At 38.0% G+C, this 12,949-nt stretch overlaps 1 protein-coding gene across 3 annotated transcripts in view; it reads right to left on the minus strand.

Moving 5' to 3' along the window:
* LOC106882604 (uncharacterized) overlaps positions 1 to 12,949 on the minus strand; it is a 169,185-nt gene that overhangs the window by 140,482 nt on the left and 15,754 nt on the right. For all 3 annotated transcript variants that reach the window (XM_089350389.1, XM_089350390.1, XM_089350388.1), the window contains exons 2-6: positions 8,638 to 8,717; positions 7,555 to 7,602; positions 6,773 to 6,888; positions 5,113 to 5,325; positions 4,154 to 4,198 (exon numbers count right to left, since the gene is read on the minus strand). In XM_089350389.1, the coding sequence (XP_089206515.1) occupies positions 4,154 to 4,198; positions 5,113 to 5,325; positions 6,773 to 6,888; positions 7,555 to 7,602; positions 8,638 to 8,706 (491 nt within the window). In that variant the 5' untranslated portion in view covers positions 8,707 to 8,717. The remainder of the gene's footprint in view (positions 1 to 4,153; positions 4,199 to 5,112; positions 5,326 to 6,772; positions 6,889 to 7,554; positions 7,603 to 8,637; positions 8,718 to 12,949) is intronic.

A 12,949-nucleotide genomic window follows, 5' to 3' on the forward strand; every position in this document is an offset into this window, starting at 1 on the left:
GAGGTCAACTTTGCCTTTCATCCTTTCGGGGTCAATTAAATAAATACCAGTTATGCACTGGAGTCGATATAATTGACTTAATCCGTTTGTCTGTCCTTGTTTGTCCCCTCTGTGTATAACCCCTTGTGGGCAATAAAGAAATAAGAAACGTTAGCACACCGGGCAAAATGCTTAGTGGTATTTCGTCTGCCGTTACGTTCTGAGTTCAAATTCCGTCGAGGTCGACTTTGCCTTTCATCCTTTTGGGGTTGATTAAATAAGTACCAGTTATGCATTGGGGTCGATATAATCAACTTAATCCCTTTGTCTGTCCTTGTTTGTCCCCTCTATGTGTAACCCCTTGTGGGCAGTAAAGAAATAAGAAATTAACATCAATATGCAGGTGTCGCTGTGAGGTAAGAAACTTACTTCCTAACTAAATGGTTTTTGGTTCAGTCCCAAGGTGTAACTTCTTAGGTAAGTGTCTTCTGCTATAGCCCCAGGCCAATCATAGCCTGGTGAGTGGATTTGGTGTGTCAGCTCCAGCTTGTATCTGAGCATTGGGTTCGTCAGTTTCCATCCAGTCTCCTCAGCTGATGTTTGTGCCGCAGGTGACTTTGGAGTCCAAGTCGGTGGTGAAAGAATCCTGGGCAGAACTCACACGGGATGGTCAGTGCAGGTCAAGGATGTTGAAGACATTCCTTTCTTCTTCTATGTTTTGCCTCCTCATTCTGTTGTCTGTTCTGCTCGAAGGAACTGGCTCCATTGCAGATAGCATTCCTCCAGGCTGTCCTATCCATGACAATCTGTTCTCACGAGGATGGCTGGATGTTAGCTTGAGCCAAGGTCTGTTTGAGCTGGTCTTTAAAACGGAATTTCAGGCCTCCTCTGGGCCTTGTTCCGATTGCAAGTTCTCCGTAGAGCATGATCCTTGGGAGACAAGAGAGCTCCATATGCTGGATGTGACCTGCCTTCTACTATAGCCCCAGGCCAATCAAAACCTGGTGAGTGGATTTGGTAGGTGGAAACTGAAAGAAGCTTGTCATGTCAGGAGTAACTGTGTGGTAAGACGTTTGTTTCCCAACCACATGGTTTTGGGTTCAACCCCGTGGTTTGGCGCCTTAGGCAAGTGACTTCTCCAATAGTCTCAAGCCAACCAAAACCTTGTGAGTGAATTCAGTAGACAAAAACTGAAAGAAGTCCATTGTATATAAGTATATATGTGACTGTGTGTGAGTGTGTGTGAGTGTGAGTGAGTGTGTGTGAGTGTGAGTGAGTGTGTGTAAGTGTGAGTGAATGTTTCTTTGTGTTGACATCACATGATTGTTGTAAATGAATGTCCTCCACTTCCAGTATTCTGTGCAAACATGTCGGACCATGGGGAAATATTACTTTGCTTGGAAACAGGTAAGGGTTGGCAATGGGAAGGGCATCCAACCATAGAAAAATCTGCTTCAATAATGCTTGTCTAATCCATGCAAGCATGGAAAAGTGGACGTTAGAAAGATGATGATGAAGACGAGGATGGTGATGATGATGGTAATGATGATGATGATGATGATGATGATGATGATGATGGTGGTGGTAGTGGTGACAATGACGTTGACACAGGAATTCTAAATGGTATCAATATTAAGTTTTCTTGTTTTACTTCTTATTGCTTAGCAAGAGAATGAAAGGCCAATCCCATGACCATTTTCAGGGCCTCCAAGATTGGTAGGAGGAAGGGAGAATGTTATCTACTTGCTAAAAGTTTGGCTCAAATCCTTGCAAGAGAGTGGACTTCACTAAAAACATACAAGAACCAGGTGGATATGTTAAAATCAGGTACAGGAATTATTTTCTGATGTTTTCCACATCATTTTAAAATTTTCCCTCAAAAGGCTTTGATCAATCCAAGGCTATGGAAAAAAGATACATGACTAATATGCTGCATAGAGGAATTGAACTGGAAACCACTTGGCTTTGAAGCAAACTTGCAAATTACATATCCATGTCTGTTGGCTAAAAAAAAATAGATTGCATCATCAACTTACATAAGCAAATTGATGTGGTTTCCTCGTTGTTTATTCACCTGTCAGAATAGAGATTAGAGAGATGATAGATGGCTTCAGAGCAACAGACCAGAGAAAGGAATCTAGCTTGGACAGTAAATTGGCTGATGTAGCCAGGTTGAAGATGGAGGCAAGAGAAATAAATAGTCAGAGCAAGCTAAGTACAGAGTGATAGTGGGAGGGCAGATCAGCTCTCTAAACGACAGACAAAGCATGTAGTCTCTTATGTATTGTGATAGGGCTGTTATGTTTATGTTAAGTATTTTCACTTCACATCTTGGAAAAGTTATTTTAGTCATTCAAAACACACAAAAACTGTTAGGTTCACTTATAACTTATTTCTTAAGAATAATATAGCTTTTAAGACTCAAAGCGACCTGGTCACTGATATAGTTCCATTATGTAGTTCCACTACGGGAACTCCATTGGTTATAACGATGAGGGTTGCAGTTGATCCAATCACTGGAACAGCCTGTTCATCAAAGTAACATGCAAGTGAATGAGCACCCCACAAATACACCCTTAGTGTAGTTCTCAGGGAGATTCAGTGTGACACAGAATGTGACAAGGCTGGCTCTTTGAAATACAAGTACAACTTATTTTTGCCACCTAAGTGAACTAAAACAACATGAAATAGAGTGTCTTGCTCAAGGACACAATGTGCCACCTGGAATCGAACTTAAGATCTTAGGACCATGAGCTGAATACCCTTAACCACAAAACCACACACCTTCACTCCACTGTTCCACTGCATCAGTGAGAAGGTCACAATTGGGGAGCAAAAAGTTTGACGCAAAATTTTTAAGAAATAAATTAAGAGAATAAATTACTGTATCTTGGGTGAGTCATAATGCCAATAATTTAACAGATTTTCTGTGTTTTTAAATTATTAAAACGATTCATCCATGCCGTAATTATTTCAGTTTCAACATGTGATCTCAGATCAAGTGACTTACTAGACATGTACAAGTCGAATATTTTTATAGATCCGGGTTCAGTCCCTCTGTGTGGCACCTTGGGCAAGTATCTTCTACTATAGCCTCGGGCTGACCAAAGCCTTGTGAGTGGATTTTGTGGATGGAAACTGAAAGAAGCCTGTCATATATATATATATATATATATATATATATATATGTTTGTGTGTCAGTGTTTGTTCCCCCACCATCGCTTGACAATCGATGTTGGTGTGTTTATGTCCTCGTAACTTAATGGTTCGGCAAAAAGACTGATAGAATAAGTACTAGGCTTACAAAGAATAAGTTCTGGGGTCAATTTGTGTGTGTGTGTATACAGAGAGAGAGAGAGAGAGAGAGAGAAAGAGAGAAGGAGAAATAATTTGCTATTCTTAGTGAATAATAAAGTAACTGTTCCCTTCTGGACAAAGTATCACAGATATCAGATGTCAGTTCCTTTTTGGTCACTCTCAACTATAATATCTGTCCCTTCATCTTAGAAAAACTAGCATTGGCTGACTTGGCTTCTTAATAATAATAATAATAATAATAATAATAATAATAATCATAATAATAATAATAATAATGAAATTATTGTGTATGGTGTTCAGGTGCACTACAACTCATCAAAGGTGCATATGTAGTGCATAGAATTATGTGCAAAAGTCAGGAAAGTGAGCAGTATATGAGTCATGATATACGTGTCCATGAGTAAGGAGGGGGAATATCAGGTGTAGTGTTGGCGAATTTCAGGAAGCTTGGAGGTTTTAAAGGATGCGATGTCTCAGCAATTAACAACTGATGCAGGTAGTGTTCCATGCTTCAGCAATTCTGAGTATGAAAAAATGTTTCTGAACATTTGGGAGCTGTGCTGTTTTCTGGCTTTGTAGGCATGCTCATGTGTGTTAGACACATGGACTTGTGCCTGAGAGGGTAACTTTCCAGGGGCAATCCCATGGTCAGTCATGACCGAAGAGGGTCTCAGCACGTGTGTATGTGCATGGTGTGTGTGTGTGTGTGTGTGTGTGTGTGTGTGTGTGTGTGTGTGTGTGTGTGTGTGTGTGTGTATACAGAGAGAGAGAGAGAGAGAGAGAGGGAGAAATAATTTGCTATCATATTGATGGAGAAAGTCTATTGGAATGTTAAATATGAGAAAAACTTATTTACTTGAATTGTTGTCGGTGACTTCCTGTCAATGTTCCCATCTGGGGTCTGAAAAAGTAAAGCAAAACAAAAAAACCATGAATAATAGATTAACAGATAGATTATAGAATATAGGTACAAGCATGGTTGAGTGGTTAAGGTGTTAACTTTATCACTATATAACTTCTGGTTCAATCCCATAGCATGGCACTTTGATAAAATCTCTTCTACCATAGCCTTCATCACCATCATTATCCAGTGTTTTAAATCTGGGTTTTGTACCCGTTAATGGAGCTGGCTGGTGCCCATTCTCCTTTGCTATCATGAGGCTTTTTTGGAACTGGATTTTCTACGGGGATCATGCCCTTGCTTACCCCCAACCTCAGTTTCTAGACATGAGTGGTCCAAAGACCAAGGCCTCTTCCACAATTTTTAAGAAATGTGGTGGAAAACTAGCTCAGGAAGGCAGAAGAAGAAGAAGAAGAAGAAGAAGAAGAAGAAGAAGAAGAAGAAGAAGAAGAAGAAGAACAACAACAACAACAACAACAACAGAAACAACAACAACAACAACCATAACAGCAACAGTAGCAGCAGCAGTAATTTATTAGGAGAGGTAGCTAGTCGATGACATCAACCCAGTAGTCAACCGGTACTTTGTTTATCAACCCCAAAAGGATGAAAGGCAAAGCAAAATTTGAACTAAGATCGTAAAGATTGAAAATAAATGCCACTATGCATTTTCTCCAGGCACAGTAACGATTCTGCCAGTTCATCAACTTTACAACAAATACACCACCACCACCACCACCACCACCAACAACAACAACAATAATTTAACATGCCTGTACTGATTTGCTTTGTACAAAAGTATTAAGGAATAATATGGAATATTTTAATAAATAAATGGTATTATTACATCATGAAAACTTCCACAGCTGAAAATATCAAACATGACGAAAGTGTTAGAATTTAAGAATGCTTACAGCTGAGATTTAGCATAAAACCTTGCATGTCTAACACAGTATAGAACTTCAAGAACTGTGTGCCGAACTGCACATTGCTTCCAGTACCATTTAATAGAGGTTCCTTTGCTGATTCTGATAATATCTTCTTGAAAGCCATCATTGGTTACTTCAATAGTGTGTTCTTGCCTTGGGTGAACAGTGATGGTTAATATTTGACCCACAGTGCCCTTCCTTAGAATGAAGCAGAGACAACATGAAAATTAAGATAAATGGTATATATATATATACATACATATCTACCTGTTTGTCAGTCTATCTCTATGAATGTATATATTTAAAAGTTTGAAAATATTTGCAAAATATATTTGATACAGTGACAATTTTTGAACAAAGATTTTCTTAAAATATTAACTTAAAAAAAAAAAATCTTAGATAAACAGTACAGCATGAACCTTTTGGAAGGATGTTTTTGTATTGTGAATGTAAAAGTACAAACACACACACACACACACACACACACACACACACACACACACACACACACAAACCATAGCTATCACTTGTGAGTGAATAAGACTTGGCAACATGTATCATGCTTTCACTAATTGTTTTAGCTGCCTATGTAGTTGCGAACAAACACAGACACCTTCTGGACTCTTCTGTATCCCTTGATTCATCAGAGGATGTGGTAGCTGGAGAAAGGACAGCATCAGCTCCTTGCTGGTACTTATGTGTTTATAACACACAAAATCTCTTAATTCTCTTTCCATTTATGTTTTTGAGCCATCAAAATTTTCGCCACACAACTACTGTCTAGTCACTGACATAGTTGCAGGGAAACTACATCACTGACCGAGTCATAGTTGTGGGATGAAAATATCGACTCCTTAAAAAATATATCCGAAGTGAATTTAATAGTCTTTTGCGTTATTAAATTGCTGGAATGGTACTTCCATAATGTTATGTTTTAAGTTTCAATAAATTGTTTCAAATCATATAACTTGCAAACAAATACAATTCTGAAATAAATTATAATGAAAACTGATAAATGTGTGCAGCTTCCTAGGTCTAACCAACAGTAGTATTATTCCCTTCAGGGGACTGTCATATTAAGTTGACAGTATACAACTACTTCATCGTATCACTACTGCATAAATCTCTCTGAGAGATTTAGAAATGTATTATTTCTAAACTAATAAATCGTTCTACTTTCGAGTTCTGGTTTTCACATTAAATATTTTTGGCCATATTTGAACATAAATTTAAATATGTCTAGTCTTGACACTATGGGTTTTGATAGTGTGAGTGATGGAGGCAGGGGATCACTCTAAGAGGATAGTTTCAGATACCCAGGTAAGTCAAGGTTTGCAAATATTTGCTGTGCTGTCTGCAAAAGTTGGTATAGAACTGGTGGATATCTAATTTGTTAAATGACATGGAATACCAGATCTTTTGAGGAGTGAGGTGTGTTGTGTAGAAGGATATCATGAAATAGCTTTGGTAAGGCAATGTTTAGACAATCTAATGGCTAAGAAAAAGCTCAACGTTTCCTATTGGGAACAATTTTACAACCATTTCATTGATAAAGTATTTATTGTCATTAACAGTTTTTTTTTCTTTGAAAGACCATTGATATCTGCAGGAGAAAACACAATAGAATTTCACATAGAATACTTACAGGGTAAATGTGTATTCTCCTTCCAAATTAAAAGGAAGGACCAAAGATCTATCAGGAGGCATTTGTAAATCATAACCACCGAGTACTGCCACGAATGTTTGCCCATTATGAACAATCTAGAATTAAACAGAATCATATTTGAATTAGACATTTTAAAATTGTTTAGACAAAAAGAAAGATGGCTGCCAGGACTACATTGTGGAATACAAATTTCTTTTTTATAATGGTAGGTTGCTAAAATCACTCATTTATTTTACTGCTAAATTAATCAGATTTAGAAAAGAAATTCATTTTTGTGGACATCTGTAAATGATTAGACAGTGTTGGCAGACTCATTAGAGTATCAGCTAAGATAATAATAATAATAATAATAATAATAATAATAATAATAATAATAATAATAATAATAATAATAATCATCATCATCATCATCATTTAACGTCCGCTTTCCATGCTAGTATGGGATGGACGATTTGACTGAGGACTGGTGGACCAGGAGGCGACACCAGGCTCCAATCTGATTCGGCATAGTTTCTACAGCTGGATGCCCTTCCTAACTCCGACCACTCCGAGAGTGTAGTGGATGTTTTACATGCCACCGGCATGAAATAATAATAATAATAATAATGATAATAATAATAATAATAACAACAACAACAACAACAACAACAACGACAACAACAACAACAACAACAACAGCAACAGCAGCAGCAAGAAGAAAAAGAAGAAGAAGAAAAAGAAAAAGAAGGGCAATGATAGAAAATTGATAATATTTATGATACCTGAGTTATGTTTTCGCATGTTTTTTCATTCCATTCAAAGAGAACATTCTGAAAGGAAACAGAAATTTCAAAAAAATTTTTCACAGTAAGACATCCAGTTGTTATTGTAATTTTTCTTGAATTTAATTTGTTTACTTTTGGGAAATGTCATATTATTATTGTTTATCCTTCAATTAGATGTAGAGGTGGAGGAAACTTTCTCTGTGTGTGCACGCATGTGTGTATTTATGTGTGTGTGTATGTTTATATATATTTTCATATATATATATATATATATATATATATATATATATAGTTAATGCCATAAAAATTCAGAAACTTCAAGAGAATGTGAAACAATTAATATCTGTGTAAACCAATAGGCGTCATCAACAACACTACTAACCATGTGACAAATCACATGACCACCGTGTTCCTGTAGACAGTTCAAGACAGTTTTCGGTTGCAGACGAAGTCCAATACAGGATTGGAATTTATCTGGTTGACCAATCTTTTTCTTATTTCTTTATTGCCCACAAGGGGCTAAACATAGAGGGGACAAACGAGGACAAACAAAGGGGTTAAGTCGATTACATCGACCCCAGTGCGTAACTGGTACTTAATTTATCGACCCCGATAGGATGAAAGGTAAAGTCGACCTCGGTGGAATTTGAACTCAGAACATAAAGACAGACGAAATACCTATTTCGTTATTGCCCACAAGGGGCTAAACATAGAGGGAACAAACAAGAACAGACGAACGGATTAAGTGGATTACATCGATCCCAGTGCGTAACTGGTACTTAATTTATCGACCCCGAAAGGATGAAAGGCAAAGTCGACCTCGGCGGAATTTGAACTCAGAACGTAACAGCAGACGAAATACCGCTAAGCATTTCGCCCGGCGTGCTAACGATTCTGCCAGCTCGCCGCCGCCCGGTCGACCATTCTTTTTCTGCCCACAAAACTATTAAGACAATACTCTTTCATCTGTCTATACATCTCATTGGTTAGAAAACATCCTTGGTTATATTCTGTCATAATGCTTAGCATCGAAACAAAACCCTTAAAGTAGCAATTGATTAATCAAACCGCATAACATACCTGTCCTTCTTCAAGTGAAAGGTTTTGAGGTATGAAACCTTTCTGACCAATTTTAACGTTGTGTGTCATTGTGTTACCATCTGCAGAAAGATGAATGAGATCAAGTTATTGAAAGTCTTGCAAGTCGAATTCAAAGCAAGCTAGAGTGTGAGCCGCCCGGGGAAGCCCCTGAGTTTGCTCATCCCTAAAATCATGGCCCAAGTTTATTTAGGCTTATACAGATGGAGAAAGGGAGAAAATGGAGAGAGATGTAGACATATACATTTATATATACTTATAAACAAATATCCAATCACGCACATACGTTCATTAAAGTTTTACTTTTTAGCTGTAGATTTACCCAATTAACGATATAAGCATTAAAACAACGCACTCTAAGAGATCTCATCTTTCTGTGGATGATGCAATCAGGGACAAATGCAATGGTTTGGAACCATTTAACATCCGGAAGGGATGTTTTTTTCGCAGCTGAAATATATGATTCATTAGGCTCATTCATTCTAAATTCACTCCGGGGAAGATTAGATCCATTAAAACAAGGTGGAGGAGGAAGTGATTATAGAAATGATTATCTCTTCAAAATGTTTAAGGTGACTGGTTAACTCTCGTAAAATGAATGTTCACATACTAGATAGGCTTAGAAGAGTTCCAATTGGTTCATTCATAAATGCTAGTACTAACTTTAAAACTGTTAACTCTTCAGCTATTATTTCAAATTTAAGCTGTGAGTAATATAGCTCATACGGAAAATCAAACGAACGTATATTGAGAGAGGCACTCTCTTGTGTATTTTAAAGATATAGTTAGTAATATTATAAAGTGTTATGTTTTATATCAACTAAGACTTTTAAACCCGTGCTGACAACTATTATAACAACTCACTCAAAGGGAACAGTTTTAAAGAAAAAAATACATTACATCCAACGATAGAACATTACAAATACAATCAACACTAGCAAACGAAATGTCGTGTGGTTTAACCCACTCTTTACTTTAAACACTGGTTCTATCATCGTCGGATCTTTTCTAAATTTAATAAAAGTGTTTCTCGAGAGATATCATAAGTTCTACATGATCTCCACTAAAATTAATGTTGCAGTTAGTTACAGTTGCGCTGATCATTTTGTTGTCTCTTTAACAAAATTCAATATAAAGTCGACAGCCCCCTCCCACCATGCAGCTGTTATAGCACCCAATATTTGCCATTGGACAGTAAATGTCTTAGAGAAAATGAATGTAAAATATTATACGAATGTCTTAAATAAAAATGATGAGGATGCGGAAAAGAAAAAAAGATTACGAAGTATAACTGTAAATACCTCTAAAATAAGATATTATCAGCTCCTATTCCTTTTGACATTGACAAAAATCGACACTAAGGTAGGAGCTAACTGCAAATGAGAATATCAATCAGGTAAAGAAGTTCAAAATGTTATGTTATCGAAACGGTCTTTCGACGAAGCTGTTATAGTCATTTCAAGTGAATGAGAAAACGTTAATGAGAATGGAAGAAATAGAAAAGTTTATAAGCAGATTGCTACGAAAGTAGCTTGGTCTCACGCCATGTTTAATTTAAATTGGATTCCATAATGATACTACGAAACTCTTTCTGCCATCAATACAGCTGGTGTAGGGGATTCTGTGGAATGATTATCATTGATAAGAAAGCTCAGAATGAAAGGTCCTGATGGAATTAAGGCTGGAAATGAAACGGTAGATTTGAGCTGTGCAGGACACATAGACCGGATTTGGACGGATAGAGAACAAATGGATATTAATAACATACTTCCGGTAGAGGTGGAATGTTGAGAACATCTAAGGATTGGAGAACTGGAGAGGAAAACTGACGATACTTATTAGTGGCAGAAGTGTATACCAGTAAGACATAAAGAGTGAAGGACAAATCCTTATAAAGTAGTAAAGCAAAATAGCTGTGGCAGCTGCTCCTGTTTTGGTATGGTGCTTTGATAGATAACCAGAGAGGTACAGGTGGAGCATTCTTGATACTGTTGGAAGGGGTCGAAATTTGTCTTACCTCCACTCAAAAACCAATGAAAGGAATGTCTCGATCTGTGTATGTGTGTGTGTGTGTGTGTCTGTGTATGCATCTAACTCCTTGCTACGCATACACGGTAAATCTCGAAGCTTCCCCCTTCCATTACACTAATCTCACCATTATGCACACATAAATATCAAAGCCACTTGCTTTGCCATTCTCCCTTTCATTTCACTTTAACGATGTAACCAAGAGCTAATCTCTATTCTCACCAAACCTTTCAATTTCTCCCCTCTCAGTCACACATATATCCAGATTTATGGTAACACGCTATGGTGTGTACTGTTCGGAAAAAGGGCAACCTCTCTGATCCTGCCAATTATCACCCTATTACATTCACTTTCAGTGTCTCAAAGATAATAGAAACTTTCATTAAGAACAACCTTTTGGAATCCTTTTTTCTCTCTTTAATGACCATCAGTAAGGCCTTCTAAAAGCCAGATCTATTGGAGACTTACTCCCTTATCTCATTCACCAGTGAGTTCTCACCCAGTTGGTGTAACTGTGTTATTGTGCTCAGCATCAGCAAAGCATTCGATCATAGCTGGTTCACAAGTTTCCTTGAAACTGCTTAACCTAAGGGCTCTATCCGTCTCGTCACTTGGATTAGTGATTTCTAGTTAGATTGCACCGCCACAGTATGTACAGACAGAGCTCTCTTTGTCCCTCTCTTCTCTCCATAAATTCTGGCATGCTGGAAGGTTTAATCCCAGACCTTTATGCTTTGTCCTGTACCTCAACGATCTACTTACCGTCACGTTTAACAATACCCTTCATTCTTTCCTGACATTCTACACCCAAGCACCGTTAACATACGACTTAGACATCCCTGGCCAAATCTGAACTGGCTCTTGAAACTGGGACTTCGGAAATATCCTCCAGTGAAGTCATACTAATCGTTCCATTCAATAGTGCAGAGATACCATCACGTGACATATCAAAACAACATCACATCTACCCACCTAATCAACACAGGACCAACATAGCATAAACTAGGAAATTCAAGGTCGCACAAAAGATATCCCCTACCCACAACCGTCACTGAGGATCTTCACGGGAAATTATTCATCCTTAACATTGCAAAAACTGCATCACAAAACTGGCCTTCATAATCAGCTCCAGAAAATAGTTCACTTTCCAACAACTGCTAACCGTCTACAAAGGTCAGATGAGACTTGTGTTGCTACACACACACATATCTTAGATCACATTCAAAGAAAGGACACCCAATAGACTGACATAGAGTTGTAGCAGACGTGATTTTCCCTGTCATGGTGTGAGGTGTTTTCGTTTTTCTCGTCTAAGCTTAAATACCCGTAAAACGGCTTCTCAAGCCCTTTACGTTCCAGCGGTCACATAACCTCGTGATTAAACGAACTTGTTGTTTGTATTGGTCGGTTCCCAGCCGTCCAATCGCGTTGGTACAACAGTTTATTTTACCTTACGCGGAAATTAACCACTAGCTTCTGAGAGCCTGCTATTCTGTATAAGAAGGACAGTTTTCGACTGTCCGAGGTCTTTGGCACTCGCCACTGACCTCACACGCATCTCATCTCCAGCAACGATGTCCTGACACCAGCCAGTCTCCGCTCTCATCATCTCCACCAGATGCCTGTCTATATTATTGCTGTATGAAGACCACACGACCAACAGACCAAATATCGCCTCTACACACCAACAGTACGTCAACTGTGTCTACAATATCGGCAGTCCAGCCTAACTAAGAAGTTCTCTCACATCTTTGTAATAACCTGTTAATTCATGTATGGCAGTCATTGTATTTTATAACGGAGAATAAAACATCGCTTACCAGTTCAGGATCTTTTCCCTTTGGCCGGCACATTTAAAAAATAATTTTTTGTAACTAAACACTTTCAAAATTCGTATACTGGTAGAATGTGTCACATAAAACATCATTTACTCTTGGCGTTTTTGAGAAAATTGTGTATTTTCGAAGTTATTTCGTGTTAAAGTCGTCGTATTTCGGTAATTTCAACCAAACAAAAAATGAATTTCTCGATATGCCGTTCAAAGGGAAAAGATCCAACATTTCTGTTATAGAGTTGTGCACCAACAACATACTAGTCTATTATTCACAAGCATACTGTCGCGCCCTCTGCCTTTTCTACTGCTACTACAGTGTTCTTTGTTCCTTAGAACCGGTTGGTCTCGAACCACCCTATTTAGGTACTCTCGACTCGCTCGATGTTCATCGTCATCACCTATACTGTATCCATCATTAACACCCGCCACAAC

Source organism: Octopus bimaculoides, chromosome 4 (genome assembly GCF_046866305.1).
Source record: "Octopus bimaculoides isolate indiv1 chromosome 4, ASM4686630v1, whole genome shotgun sequence".
NCBI classification, from domain to species: Eukaryota; Metazoa; Mollusca; class Cephalopoda; order Octopoda; family Octopodidae; genus Octopus; species Octopus bimaculoides.